At 40.0% G+C, this 16,090-nt stretch overlaps 1 protein-coding gene across 1 annotated transcript in view; it reads left to right on the top strand.

Annotated features, from left to right (window-relative positions):
- The window catches only part of ACADSB (acyl-CoA dehydrogenase, short/branched chain), a 50,658-nt gene that overhangs the window by 18,193 nt on the left and 16,375 nt on the right, over nt 1-16,090 (top strand). Inside the window, exons 2-3 of the mRNA XM_008070597.1 lie at nt 12,928-13,087; nt 15,988-16,088. Of these exons, the coding sequence (XP_008068788.1) occupies nt 12,928-13,087; nt 15,988-16,088 (261 nt within the window). The remainder of the gene's footprint in view (nt 1-12,927; nt 13,088-15,987; nt 16,089-16,090) is intronic.

Below are 16,090 nucleotides of genomic sequence, written 5' to 3'. Positions count from 1 at the left end.
AAGTATGTGGAGTAGGTGTGGTTCTTGAAGCTTAAGAACTTGAAGAGTTTAAGTATTAAAATTTTTAAAATCATAACGTTACAGGATTACAGTAGTTACTGCAAAGTTACTAATTTAGCTAAAGTGATAGTCCAAAGGTTTTTGAAAAGTGTAAAAAATAAAAAATTCTCGCTTTTTGTAACAAAAACAGTGGGGGACCTAACTGAATTTGTCTCCCCACCTCCCCTTGTTTATAGAGAAAATTCTTTTGGAGATTGTTAAGTAAGAAGCTTGTGTTCTGGTCTCTGAGTAGCATTTTGGCCTGGCATTAGTGTAAATGATATTAATGGTAAATTCATAGAATCTTTTTGCAGCCTTGAGTGTTTATAGAATTCCTTTCACATATTTTACAAACCTTCCACATACCATTTTTGACAAAATTATCTTTATATCCTTCCTTACCAAAAGCATACCTTTATAGCAACAACTTTTTGATATCTATCCTTTGCTTTTTTTTTTTTCACCTTTTTATAGATAACTTTTTAACATTTATACTTGGAATTAATCTTTTAATAAAGATTAAGATAAAGCTATGATTCCAACATGGATGGCCAGGACCAAACAGCTGGAACCTGTATTAATTAAGAAATTAGATGGGGAGACACCTCTTATCAATAAGGGTGCCTGAATGAAGCATATTTGTATACCTAACCCTTAACTGTACCCCACAATATCATAATAAAAAATATTAATTAAAAAAAATTAATTTGGGTTCTGTAAGGTGGTACCTATAGAAACCTAAGAGAAACTTAACTTACCCTTAGTTTAGTCTTTTTGCCTCAGCATAACCATCAGAAAGTGTTCAGACATTCTACTGCAGGCCAAACTGCAGCCTACAACCCCGGCAAATCTCCATCAGATGCAATACAAGAACAGAGACATAAAAATGATAATAAGACCACCTTTGGTCAAGGAATTTGTGGATTGCAAATGTCTAACAAGTCTCTTGCAGGAAAAACCCCTCCGGACCCAAACCCCCCAAGTTAACCTAATCAGCTCTTTGTGACCTATGTGACTCAGACCGACCACACCATGGCAGCAGTCATGTGACTAACCCATCTGCATGCTGTCCATCACCTGTGCTTGCCTGCCCTGTCCCTTCATGATGATATGGAGCAGACTACCATCCAATCACCGTAATGGTCTTCCCCATCAAGGGGAATGGTTAAAAGGACTCAGTCATAAGCAGCCATTGGCCATTGTCTTGCTAGACTCTCGTGTGTCTATGTGCTCTTTGAACTATGGCTGTCACCATGCTTCCTGGTTTGGCTCCCTCACCCACCTCGGGGAGGTGAATCTTCTCCCTCCCATCTCTCCCTCTAATTTACTTTTGAATAAACTGTACAATTCTTTACATCTTTCATGTGACATCAGATCACACCCCAGATGGCCACATGTGGGAAGTTATCTCTTTTTAAATAAATCTTTTCTTTCTTTGCCTCTTTGTGTTGCAAATCTTTGTGTTACTCGGGATCTCTGGTTACCAGTGTTGTGCCCCCTCTGAACCTAACAGGTTGTAGCATCCTAATATTCACCTGAGGTTTGTCGGGGTGATGGTGAGCCAGTGCCAGGCACTTTAGCAGATTTCCAGGCCTCCTTAAGTAGCCACCATTTCTGAACCAGGTGTTCTCTCCTCTCCTCAGAAGAAAGTGCACCTGCTTCCCAATGGCTCTCTGGCCTGCACGGTGGACAAGGTCTAGGAGTAAGTTTAGGCCTCTTTGGAGCAACTACGCTTCTAGTGCCCCCCCAGACCGTACCCATAAGCAGTGGACACCATCCCCTTAGCAGGTTTGTTCTTACCAGGTCTCCGATGGGCAGTTTGAGTTTTGTTGTTAATTGCAATTGCCAATTGGGGTGCCTCTTTGGCCCTCTGGTTCTGCAGCCCTCCAAGTTGGCATCCTGTTGCTTTTCTAATGTCTCGCCTGGAAAAAAACTCAAAAGTTCTTTTTTAATAGGCGAAACATATGAAATTTGGATTATTTCTTTAACAGTCTGATGTAAAACCCTTTATAGGGAACAGACTATGTGGCTGTGAAGTGATCTGTTCCTACTTATTTCTAATTATGAACAGGCAAATCTGTTTAAAACCCTTTATAAATTGCTAAATTACAGTTTTAGTTGTAAGGTGTGGATAATTAGGTGGAAGTGATTCGTTCCCACACAGAATACTCAGTATTTCATCCTTCCAGTAGAAGTACTAGGCTTCAAAGAACAGAGCTATGAATTATGTTTGACCTTTCCCAGCAGAGCTAAAGAGGTTCTGGGTCTGGGAGTATTTTACGTGTCCTCAGACCTTAACCTGTTTAGATCCTAGAATATCACAGAAGCAGCTTATGATCTTAAAACATATAGCAAAGGTAGTATCTCACCAGTAGACTTATACAAACTGTCTACATTTTGAAGAGGTTTCTGTTTTGTTTTGCCAATACTTCTAAAACTGTCTTTACTTAAGAATTCTTAAAGTCATGTGAACTAAAAGACATTTGAGTTAAAGTTTCTGTTTTTTGTTGTTGATGTTGATAAAGCAGTTGATTTAACTGTTATTTTTCTTTTAGCCAATTAATTAGAGCTCTTTCATATATTGGTAGTGAAACCATGTATACATGACATACATAAATACACATAGAGACACACAGACAGAGGCAGAACTTAGAGGTTTTTAAGATTTTTTGTGTGTGCTGGTTTTTAAAAAGTTTTTCTACCACTTTAGACTATCAGTCTCTTGAATACTTGTCCCATGCCCTAAATAGAGAAGCAACTCCAAATTGCACCTCCAAAGATAAGTTTCAGGTGAAACAAGGTAGGAAATTTACATTCTCAGAGGCAAAGGCACAGACTGTAGATCTAAACAAAGATAAGGTTTATTATATAAACTTTTTTTTTTTTTTTTTTAGTTGGAGTCTCACTCTGTCTCCCAGACTGGAATGCAGTGGCACGCCCACAGCCACCACAGCCTTCCAAGTGCCTGGTATTACAGGTACAAGCCGGCTAATTTTTTGATTTATTGTAGAGATGAGGTCTCGGTTGCCCAGGCTGGTTTCAAACCTGTGGGCTCAGGCAATCCTCTCCCCTTGGCCTCCCTGGGATTATAGGCCTGTTATATGAACTTTATTATATTATAGCCCTGTTATATGAACTTTAAAACCACTGTCTTTCCCACAGTTAAAGTTCTTAGTGGTGTGGGTACAAAGATAAAGATGCTCTTACAAATGGAGATTTTCTTAAAGATGTAAGTTTCTTTTACAAAAGGATTTTACAATAACCGGCCATGTGCCAGAAGGTTGTGTTTTGGCCTTTTCAGCTTAGCTTGTTTCTTAATTAGATTGTCAGCTTTAGGGTAAGGCACTTTAAGGAGGGTAAAGCCTATAAAGCATGAGGTCTTTAGGACTTAAACCAGCTTTTCTTATCCAAACTTTTGAAAAAAACAACATAATCATTTACCGTAAGCAACTGTCATCTTTAAAAGTGTACTCATTTGATATACTGAGGTCGTTTTTTTTCCCACAATATAAAGCATTTTCTGGTACGTCCAAGAGCCAGAGATTGGGTGGTACAATGCAAAAGAGAACAGAGCTTTAGACCTGAACTGAAGATGGCCAAGAGGAAGGAGGAGTAGAGCAGAAAGAACACTTTTTAAGAAAGAAGTAAATCTTCTTTTTAAAAAGTTTTAGTTGACTAAAAAAATTCCCAAAACCAGGATCCTAAAAGAGAAAAAGCATAAAGAACTTTTAAATACATATATAACTTGGATGTTAACTATTAATTAAGATGGCTCTTTTTAAAAACATTTATTTTATTATTATTATTTTACTTTTTAGAGACCAATCTCACTGTGTTGCCCAGGCTGGTCTCAAAATCCTGGGCTCAAGTAACCCTCCAGCCTTGGCCTCCCAAAGTGCTGGGATTACAGGCGTGAGCCACCATACCAAGCCTAATTAAGCTGACTTTTAACCATGGAGTTCAAAAAATGTCCTTTCAGTTCTCATTACCAGATTTTAGATGGGACAAGCAGCTGGTATTTTCTGGCATTTAAACTTTTTACACTAACACACATCTAAAAGGGGTGGCAAGCAGTTTTTACAAGACCAGAATCACCCCATAGACATCTCAGAGAAGGGGAAACTGCTAGCCATAAGCGAAATGCAACTCACATTTTTATTCAGTCATATTCCCTAGGGTCTTAGCTTCTTGGCTGATCGCCTATATACAAAAGTTGAAAACTCTACATGTGCCCACAGACAGAAATTGCCAGACTCATACAAACAGCAAACTAGAAAGGACTCATTCCCCAGACAGGAATAGAACCTAGCCTACCAGGGTGAGGGAGTAGACCTTTAGCTACAGAGCAGGGTGGTCTATTGCTTCTCTCCCCAAAAGGAATCCAGAGCAGGCAGTTTTGAGCGCATGAAGGGTTTTAACTTTGTTTTAGGTTAAGCTTTGCATTTAAATTTAATCAAAAAGAATCCTTAAGGCTAACCATGGCATTATGTCACATGAAATTTTTTCTCTCGTAGGTCTTAAATTCAGAAAGGAAAAGGAATTTTTACCATCAGTTCAACCAGAGACCACAGAGAGAGAGAGAGAGAAACCAGGAATCTGACTGTAAGAAATTCTTACCCTTTTGCAGGCTTGCCAGATTTCTGTTTCCCTCTCTATGACTTCCAGAAGAACAGACAGCTCTGGTGCCCCTACTTGCTACTCTAAAATGTGGAGCCAGGCCATATTATAGAAGAAAATCCTTTTACATTTTATGGGGTCACAGGCAAAAGCCTCCTAATTTTGCAAGATAGGAGAGGGACAAAAAAAAACAAAAACAAAAAAACCCACCAGAATTTATTTATTAAAAAAGATGTATTTTTACATGTTTATGTTTCAGTCACCTTCAAAGTACTCTCCATTTGATGTAATACACCTGTGGAGACACTTTTTCCGCTGCTCAAAACACTTTTGAAAGTCGTCAATTTTGATGCCTTTTAGTGCTTCTGCTGTTTTTTGTTTCACCTCTTCCACATCGGCAAAAATGTTTCCCTTTGAGGACTTTTTCATCCAGGGAAACAAAAAAACGTCTCCTGGGTTGAGATCAGATGAATAGGAAGCGTGGGGCAAGGGTGTCATGCGATTCGGGGTCAAAAACTGCTGACCATTCAGCGCAGTGTGGGCTCATAAACCACCCATCATGAAATGGACAAATGCATTGAAAGAATCTCAAAAAAAAATTCACTGAATCCAAATGCAGCCTTTAACAATATTAACTGGTACACTGATGCCAGCAGGGTCCTGGGACACTAATCTAGCAGGGGAAGCCTATACTCCAAGGAGCTCACCCTCCAAAAAGTAATTTTGTTATTTTGGGGTCACCACTTATACAATTGAGCTGTATTGGGGAACCAAATTAATGTCTATTCCCATTGGAGCGATATACATGTAAAGGATTTATAAACACACAACACAAGTTTACAAGTAAATGGAGCACTCTTAAGCAAATTCTCATGAATGGAGAGGCTAGGAAGATTCTTAGTGAACCTGATCTCAAACCAATAGGTACTAAAAAATGACCTGTGCTGGGTCCAAGTGGCGTAAAAGCCTGAACGGCATAGAAGTCCCAGACTGCAGAAATAGAAGATTCCCAATATATACACTGGTCTGACTTACCCAGCCTTTGAAGTCCATGGACTCCCCAAATAATTCCTTGCACCAACAATGTGTTGCAGGCAGCTGACGATATGAAGAGAAGATAAAGAAATGTCCTTGAGAAAAGGGCTCTCAGCAGCTCTTGGGAAGTCCCTAGACTGGTCGTAGGGTCAGCTAGCCACAAGCAGCTGGTGCGAGTGAGGAGCTGCCACCCTGCCTGGTAGCACGAACGGGTAAGCCCTGGCACACAGCTGCTCCATCCATTAGAAAGCAGGTGGGCTAAGCTATTTAGACATATCCTAGATGAGTACCACTCCTCTAAAATTGTAAGTGGACCCAAGCTGCTCATCACCAAAGAGCCAAAGTGGGGAGATCAGAGTTGGAGGAAGGAAAAATAGATTTTATTCAAGAGCCAGCAACCTGAAGAGATGGCCAACTAACATCAAAAAAAGACCACCTCGAATTTTCAGGTTGCTTAGAAGCATTCTTAAAGGGAAACTTGATATGGGAAACATGCAGGAATGGCACAGGGGGCAGGTGTGCATGTCTTGTTTTGATGGCTTATCTTGGGTGGTTGTCCTCCTGGAGGTCTGGTTGGTGCTGCAGTCAGGTATGGATTAACTGTCTCATGACTCTCCGCAAGCAGGAGGGTCCCAAAATCAGGACTCCAGTTTTGGTCTGTTTTAAGATTATTAGCCCCTGGAATTCTTAAGCATATAATCAGATAAGCATTCATTAGAGGATGGGGGAGGAGAGAACAAGGGAGGAGAAAGAGAATAAAGTTTAAAAAGGGGTGAGTGATTTAAAAAATGTCTCAAAGCAGGATTCTTGGTTACAATTCCAGCCAAGGCAGCACATTAGAATCACCTGGGAGAGCTTTTTACAAATAAGGAAACCCAGGCCTGAGTCTAATGAGTCATAATCTCAAATGGTGGGGATAAGATAGTGCTTAAATTCCCCAAGCCATATGGGTGTGCTATCAAGAGTGGTAAATCGGCCTGGCACTGTGGCGCACGCCTGTAATCCAGTACTTTGGGATGCCTGAGCCCTGGGGTTTGAGATCAGCCTGGGCAATTTGGGGAGACCTTGTCTCTACAATTAAAAAATTAGCTGGGCGTGGTGGTACACGCCTGTGGTTGCAGCTACTTGGAAGGCTGAGATGGAAGGGTCACCTGAGCCCAGCAGGTTGAGACTGTGGTGGCCGTGAGTATGCCACTGCACTCTAGCCTGGGTGACAGAGTAAGACTCTGACTCAAAAAGAAAAAAAATTTTTTTAAAGTAAATCTCAGGGGCTCATATTTCTCAGATACTAGTAGAGTAGTTGGTTCATGTTACCAGAATAACATTATGTTTCTTTAGTTTGATTATATATAACTATATTTGGCAGCTAGGGTTTTTTAAAAATCCTAAAAATTGTTCTGTAGTATCATGCTAAGCACATTATATGAAACCTACTTCTAGCCTCTTAAAGGCAAGCCTACTTTGAAATCCCAAAGCCTACATGGTTCTGGCAATTGCACACACTTTTTAAAATCTTAAAATTAAAATTTTTTATTATTAAATATTTCTAATAAAAGTATAGGAACAAATACACCTGGCACCCATATACACACAACTCACTTTTGGTACAGATTTGTTTTAAAAACTCGTCAAGAGAAGCAGTACTACAGATTTTTTTTTTTAAAGAAATAAAATAATGCCGATACAAACCCACACATCCACTCTCTTCTCAGATGTAACCACAATCCTGAAACCAATGTGTATGCTTCCTGTTGATTTTTTTTTTTAATTTACTACATCTGTGTGTATTATGTACTATCATTTTGTGTGTTTTAAAGCGTGCATAAATGCTGTCATCCCAAACAAATCCTCTTGCAAATTGTTTTTTTTTTTTTGCTCTATACTACATTTTCAAGATTTGATACATTTTCACGTTGATATATGTAGCTCCTTAGTTCCCTTTAACTACTGTAAAATATTCTGTTGAATGCACAATGTATCCACAATGTATGCATTCCTTTGCTGAGAGAGAATTGGATTTTTAGTTTTTTACCTTTATAAACATCACTGCATCCTTTGCATGTGTCTACTTGTGCATATGAACTAAAGTGAAATTGCAGGGCCTTAATGTAAATATGTTGCCTTTGTTCGTTTTGTGCTGCTATAACAGAATACCATAGACTGAGTAACTTAGAAAGAAAAGAAATCTATGTCTCACAGTTCTGGAGGTTGGGAATTCCAAGATCAAGGCACCAGCAAATTCAGTTGTGTGATGAGGGCTTTCTTGGTACATCCTCACTTGGTGGACCATAAGAGCAAGCAAGCCTCGTGCTGTATGAAGCCTCTTTTATAAAGGCTTTAAATCTCATTCGTGAAGGAGGAACCCTCCTGGGTTAATCACCTCTTAAAGGCCCCCCCATTATCATATTAAGTTTCAACACCTGAATTTTGGAGTGGACACATCCAAGCCGTAGCATATGTCTTTATCTTTTTTGTCTGTTTGTTTTGTGTGTGCACAGTCTCACTCTGTCATCTAGACGAGTATGGTGACCCTCACAGTCACAACTACCACAGCCTCAACCTGCTGGGCTCAGGCGATCCTTCTTCCTCAACTTTTCAAGTAGCTGGCATTTCAGATGCACACCACTACACCCAGCTAATTTTTTTATTTTTGTGGAGATGAGGTCTCACCATGTTGCCCAGGCTGGTCTCAGCTCCTAGGCTCAGACAGTTCTCTCTCCTTGGCCTCCCAGAGTACTGGGGTTACAAGTACGAGGCACTGCACCCAAACATCTTTATCTTTACTACCAATGAATTGTCCAAAGTGATCACAATAGTGATTTAATCATTCAACCCACAAATTATAGAGTTTCTCTTCCCTCCCTACCCGCCCCCCTCCTGTCCCCAACTTCCCCAACCCTTACAGGTCAAGTAGTGGGGGAGAAATTACAGGGAACTGAGAAAAGATTGGAGCTGGAAAGAATGGGAGGAAAACAAGGGCAGAGTGAAGTCCAGAGTGAATCAGAGATAAGAGTATTTGGAAGAAGGAGGATTTGCTCAGTGGAGCTGAATCTGCTGAGGGCAAATTAGTTGAAGCCTGAAAAGCGTGGAGACATTTGTGACCTTATTGAGAACAATTCTGCTGTGGCGGGGAGCCATCTTAGGGTGGGTTGAAGAGTGAATGGAATTGGGGAAGGAGGTAGAGACAGCAAGTAAGGCTACTTTTGGCACTGTTTGGCTGTGTAGCGGAGGAGAAAGGGTAGTAGCTGGAGGTGGACGCAAGGTCCACAATGGTTAACATGGTAAGAATTAGAGCAGGATTTTCATGTCGAGGAGGAGTTTGAGGGAGAGATGGTAAAAAACATGAGAGGACAAAAGTGATGGCTAAGGATCTTGAGAAGATAGGAGGGATGGGATCAGAGAAGAGGTCAAGGGACTGACTTTTCCTAAAAGGCGGGTCACGACATTATTTAAGTTTTAGGAAGAAGGAAAAGGTGAGTGCAGATGCAGGATGATTTAAGGGTTTGGCGGTAAAAAAAAAAAATTGAGGTGTTTCTCATTTGTTGGCATTTATTTTATCTTTAACAGAAGGAGAGGTCATAAGCTGGCAGTGAGGGGTAGAGCTTTGAGGAGAGTGTGGGATTTGAGGTAATCGTTTCAGAGAATGGAAAAGGGACTGACTACAGAAACTCAAGTGCCAGGTAATCTTGAGCACTAAGTTGAGATTGGAGCCACGAATGCATAGTGGTGGATGAGGCTCCCTCTGTGTATGTCTCCTGACTGGGAGGTCAGAGTGAAAATTGAAGATCGTTAGATAAGGTGCTGATGATTAGGGAAACTGGGTGAAGGGTATCCAAGAACTCAGTTACTTTTCTGTAAGGCTAACATCTCAATATAAAAAGTTAAAAGAAGAGATGGAGATAAGGATTCTGTGGTAGTGAATGTAGGGTATTGTGAAATGAATGAAAGATCAACCGTGAAACCCAAGCTGGGTGACGAGGGTAAACAAAGCAGGAAAGACTCTTTGTTGAGGACAGAGGTATTTGATGTGTGAAGGGATAGAAAACTGGCCATGTTCTAGAAGTCAGTGGTATAGTTTAGCCGGCAAGCTGGAAAACTGTGGTCTGAAATAGAGACTTGAGGAGACAGCGGTTATGAGAGATGACTCCGAGTGGGTAGCAGTGGGAAAAGTCACTGGAGATGAAGAGTTCAAGGCCAGACTTTGCTGGTCTCATGGACTCAGCACACTCTTTGGATACTGGCAGGTGTGGAGTGGAGAGGATATTGTAAACCGGGTTCCGTTAATTAAAGGAAATTGGCCAGAGGGGAGAAAAAAAGTTGGCCATGAGGAAGGGCAGAGGGAGTGATTGATAGCTGACCTAAGCCTCAAAGGAAATGGCCTCCTTTCTTCTTCAGTTTCCTCCCTGTTCCTCCCACAAAAGGAGTGAGGTATAGTGTTCTTGAGGTTTTGCTGAGGAGTAACTAGTTAATGGCCATATCTCCTCACTTCTAAAAAGGTAGATTGTGAGAGAAGAAAGTTTCCACTAAAAAGCTTCAGGGGCAAAGTAACGTACTTTGAGGAAAGTGAAGCTGTCCATATTTCAGGAAAAAGGAAGGGAATCTCCTAAGAAGTTGAGCTAAGGGAGCTTTGTGCTGTGCTCTATGCTGACATCTGTGTCGACAGCAGACTGGATCACAGATGTACCTCTGAATCTGTCTCAGAAAGGAGAGAGAGCCAGGAGGGCACATTGGGTGGGAACCAATGACTAGGGACTTAAAGTGAAGCACACTTGTTATAGCAGAGTATTTTCTGTGACTTTTCATGTACGTCTTTCTTTGCTTTTCATATATTATAAAAGCTTCTAGATTTGAAGTACTTTAAAAATGCTTGGAGCAATACTTCCTCATACTATAGCATAATGGAGAAAGGGTTGGGACTAACACAGTGGCTAAACTTAATGAGTTTTGCAAAAGAAACTACCAGAACATTCCCCAGTCAGAGGTTCTTAAACTTTTTTGTTCCAGGAGTGAAGAGTAAACAGCAATGTAGTAAAGTTTACAGACCTTTTCTAAAAATGTTTAAAAATGCAAAAAATAATATATAGGATTACAAAGGAAATCAGTTAAAATAAAAATTATAAAAATATTTCTTAGGCCTGGTGCAGTGGCCCACTCCTGTAATTCCAGCACACTGGGAGGCCAATGTGGGGTTATTGCTTGAGGCCAAGTGTTCAAAACTAGCCTGGGCAGCATAGTGAAACTTTGTTTCTACAAAAGATTTTTTAAAATTAGCCAGGCATGGTGATGTGTGCCTGTAGTCCCAGCTACTCGCAAGACTGAGGCAGAAGGCTTGTCTGAGCCCAGGAGGTCAAGACTATAGTGAGCCGTGATCATGTCACTGTACTCCAGCATGGGCAACAGAGTGAGACTGCTATAAAAATAAATAAAATATTTTTTAAATTGTTATACATTATGTTTCTTAATAAGATCTGACAGCAGTTCTAATAACTGCTATAAACTTAAAGTAGTGGAGAGCACAAATAATACTCCTAAAGATATTTGTGTCAACTTAATGTGATATAAAAAATCTATAATTTATTTTTATGACAATGTCACAGATAGTGCTAATACTACTGTAACTTGTTGCCTACATTCATAACTGAAGGAAATGCTGTATTACAGTTAGAGTCTAATGAAATAACGATGTGATTTTCCCCCATCCAAGTTCATGGATTTTATTGTTCTATCTACAGAAGCCCAGGTTTGATCATCAGCACTTCCCAGTGCAACAGAATTCTGGTCAGTTGAGTAGGCAAGAGAACCGACTCAAGCTCTGAGAAGTATTTGGCATGGCATAAATAACCATTATTCCATTCAAGTAGCAATTGCTGCTCTATACAAAAAAAATGTGATGATGTGGTGCAATGGGTTATAACTGTGGAAAATCATTTTGATGGAGTGGACACCACAGCTGCAAAGGCTGAGGTCAACATTGAAGGCTAGGAGACATTAGAAAATCAACATTGAAACCTCAGGCTGTGCAATTTAAGGCAAGGAAAGGAAAAGTTTTCTTTATTAAAGACTTATATTAAATGGAAATGTTTTTTCTGCCACAAAGCGTAGGTAATATCTCTCAGTGCTTTGGTTAAAAATGGATACCAGTCACTTAGCATATAGTTGCTGTATTTTATGATGAGCATCTTTAATAATCTCGCTCTGTAATTGTATACCATTTCATGTTCTCTAAAGTACATTTGCCTCTGGTGTCTGTGAATCTAAAATCATTGCTATGTGTTGAACAGTCATATATTTTGTCGGTAGCAGTATTGTAACTAAGAAGCTCGTAGCTGTGTTGGTGGGAAAAATAGATATTAATGTAAGATCTACTGCTTTCTTAAGTTTCTTGGCACAGTGACTCACACCTGTAATTCCAGCACTTTGGGAGGACGAGGTGGGCGAATCACTTGAGCCCAGGAGTTCAAGACCAACCTGGGCAAAATAGTGACACCTTGACTCTACAAAAATAAAAAAATAACCAGTCACAGTGGCGTGCTTCTATAGTCCCAGCTACTCGAGAGGCTGAGATGAGAGGATCCCTTGAACTGACGAGGCTGAGGCTGCAGTGTGCTGTCATCGTGCCACTGCACTCCAGCCTGGGCAACAGAGTGAGACCTCAACTCAAAATAAATATCAGATGCTAGGAGTTGAAACTCATTCTTTCAGACTCCAGAGCCTGTTTTCTTAGCCCTTACGCTGTACTCTCTTTTACTAATGAGAGTCTGAAGAAACAAAATTAGCCATAAGAATTGCAGAAACACAGCTGCCCAAGACCATTCAGTGCAGGTAGCTCTGGGCCCTCATAAGAGAATGCTTTCAACAGCAGTCAGCTTAGACACCAGCAGTGTTGTAATTCCAGTTTCCCTCTCTGAGAAGTCAGTGAGGCATAAAGTACATTTGGAGAATGAATTCCACGTAGAAAGTTCTGTTTCCTTGATTGAAAAAAGTTAGTTATCTAGGAAATTGTTTATTTAGAACTGCTCATTGCCGGATAAAGGAATTATCATATAATGTTAACAGACTAATTTGTGTTATGTTCAGAAGACGATGAATTTAAAAATACACTGGGTTAAGCACCCTTATTTTGGTGATATGAAATGTTAGAATGGGTTACAAAGTTATTCTCAAACAATCTGATATTCAAATACCTTTCTTTTGTGTGTGTATGTGTTCCCTATTCAATGGGGGCTGTTCCTATAGCTAAGAAGAAATTTCCTGACTTGCCTGTCTTCTTGGAAAATTCCTCCTCGAGTCCTAAAGTCTTCCCATTCAGAAGCTCTGCTCGATGTAACAAGTAATGGACTACTCTTTGCCCCACTGCAAACACTTACAGAAGAGGAAATGATGATAAAGAGTTCGGGTAAGTATATCCTCAGCTTCACCTTATTTCTCTGGTCATGAGTTGGGTCTACAGTGTGGAATTACATATGATGCAATTGGAAGACACGTTCATCTAAGTTTGTGAAAGGAGCTTTTGACTTTAAAAAATTCCTTTTTGAAAAAAGTAATGCACATCCAAAATTAAAACAGCAACAACAGAATAAAAGGCTACGTGGTTAAAAGTAAAGTTTCTCCCTGTTCTTTGGTTCCCCAGTTCTTGCCAGAAGCCATCTTGCTACCAGTTATATAGTCTTGCACAGTTAGAAGTATATATATGTTCCACTTTTTTTTTCAGATAAGGATTTTAATATTTTATTTACCTTTATTTGTTAGATGCCTGTGGTTGACACAGGGAGCCTAAAAAAAGAAGCAGAAGCTGAATGTCACTAAACTGTAAAGCTGTTAAATTCATTTATTTAGATAGATAGATATGTAAAGGTATGATATACTTAAAAATCTGTAGCATCATATCAAAATGTTGTTCTTGAAGGATATAGATGATAAATGTATTTGTTTTCTATTGCTATGTGTCAAATTACTACAAGGTATTATTAAATAAAGCAGCACCCACTTAGTAGGTAACACTTTTGCAGGTCAGAAGTCCAGGCATGGAGAGTTCTGGCTCAGGGTCTCAGAAGGCTGACATTAGGGGTCAGTTGGGCTTCATTTTCACCTGGAGCTCAGAGTCCTTCTGTCTCACATGGTTGTGTTAGGACTCAGTTCCTTGTAGTTGCAGGACTGAGACCCTGTTTCCCAGTTGACTGTCAGCCAAAGGTTGCTCTAAGCTCTCTCTGGAACCTCTAATCCCTTGCCACATGGCTCCCTCCATCTTGAAAACCAGTAACTCTCCCTTGCATCAAATTCCTCTCCTACTTAAAACCTGTTTCACCAGAAAAAAACCCATCTTTTTTAAGTGCTCACCTGATTAAGTCAGGCCCACCAACTATCATCTCTCTGTTTTAAGGTCAGCTAGCTGATTTGAGACCTTAATTATATTTGTAAAATTCCTCCATAGCAGCACTTAGATTTGTGTTTTATTGAATGAGCAAGGACATGTGTATACCAGGGGCTGGGACTCTTGGGGTCATCTTAGAAATCTGCCTACCATAATAAGTAAATTTCTTTTCCTTTGCTCCCTCAACTTTTAGAAATGGTCTCTGAAGGAAGTGAGATTGAGGTAGATAAGGAAGAAATAGGATAAGTGGTCAAATATTTAACATAAATTAAAGCAATTTGCTTAGAGTACCTTGGTTTTCTGTCTTTAGTCTTTCATGTGTACAGAAGCAACAAAGATGGGCAAGAAAAAAATTACTGCCTTTAAGGATCTCAGAGTCTAGCGACAATGACAATCAAGAGAAATATTTTCAGAACAACACGGTAAACATCATGGAGGTATTCGGGAGGCAAAGCTGAATATGCTTACAATGTGCTAGGAGCAGCAGAAGTGGATGGGGAAGCCAGGAAAGGCTTCCCAGAATGCAGTGCTTGAGCTGCACCTTGAAGGATGAAGGGCAGCCAGCCAGTTGGACAAGTAAATGGGAGACATTCTAGATAGAGGGACCCACTTATGCAGAAACGGAAGAGTGCTAGAGCCAGCCCAATATGCACTGAACTCTCAGTTCAACCTGGTTGCTTTCTTTACCCCTGCATGGCACTTGGTATTATGATTGTAGTAAAGCTAAGAAGGTATTTTCATCAAAAGGAATTCCAGGTGCATAAAAAGTGAAACTGTAATGATCTGAAACAGCGGTTTTCAACTGAGGGCAGTTTTGCCCTGGGGGACATTTAGCAATATCTAGAGATATTTTTGATTGCTACAATTTAGGAGTGAGGGAAAGTACAGATATCTAGTGGGTAGAGGCCAGGGATGCTGCTAAATATCTTACAGTGTGCAGGACATCCTCCACCACAAAGACTTGCCTGCCCTAAAATGTCAGTAGTGGCAAGATGGAAAAACCCTGTTCTTTATGACCATGCAGCTATTACAAGGACCAAGTTAGATGGTTGTGCTGACATCAAAGGTCATCAAGATATAAGTAGGGGGAAAGCCAGGAATAGTTAAATGTATCTTATGGTTTCTTTGTATAGTGTGTGTGTGTGTGTGTGTGTGTGTGTGTGTGTGTGTGCGCGCGCATGCATGTGTATGTGTGTTTGTGTATAAGGTATATGTCTATATAGATGAGTATAGATGGTTTTCAAAGAAAAGTTATTAGAATAGAATACATAGTAAACTTAAAATTAGTTACCTTTGGGTTGAGGGACTAGAAAACTGGGGCAGAGAGCATAGCTTTCATTTTGTGCTTTCTGTATTGTTTATGTTTTTGTCCCATATACTTGTATTATTTATTTTTTAATATCATCAAAGGGTTGCAAAAGGGGTTGGAAATTCTACCTTTCTGTGTTTCAAAAAAAACTACAGGCGCAGTTTCTTATGCCTGTAATTCTAGCATTTTGGGAGACAGAGGTGAGAGGATTGCCTGAGCCCAGGGATTCAAGACTGCCTGGGCAACTTGGTGAGACTTCATCTCTACAATAAATCCAAAAAAATTAGCCAGGTATGGTAGCATGTGCCTGTGGTTCCAGCTATTTGGAAGGCTAAGATTGAAGGGTCACCTGCGTCCAGCAGGTCGAGGCTGGGGTAACTCTGAGCTTGCCAGTACACTCCAGCCTGGAAGACAGAGTGAGACTCCTACTCCAATAAATAAATAAATAAGTACTCCAAAAATTGTATTTAAAAGAACAAAAAGAGCACCTGTATATATTTTAACTTGTTGGTTAAAAAGTAAGATTTTGTCAACAAACTGTTAGTGAACTATTATAATCGTTATTAATATGACTGTCAGTTGAACATTGACTTATCAGTAATTATTTTTCCTGCAGTTAAAAAATTTGCAGAGGATCACATTGCTCCTTTGGTTTCAACAATGGATGAAAATTCGAAAATGGAAAAGTCTGTAATACAAGGATTATTTCAACAAGGGGT

This window comes from Carlito syrichta, unplaced genomic scaffold, assembly GCF_000164805.1.
Source record: "Carlito syrichta isolate Samal-C Ts95f unplaced genomic scaffold, Tarsius_syrichta-2.0.1 Scaffold111653, whole genome shotgun sequence".
In the NCBI taxonomy this organism is placed as follows: Eukaryota; Metazoa; Chordata; class Mammalia; order Primates; family Tarsiidae; genus Carlito; species Carlito syrichta.
The sequence above is the reverse complement of the archived record's forward strand: the minus strand, read 5'-3'. Positions and strand labels throughout refer to the sequence as shown.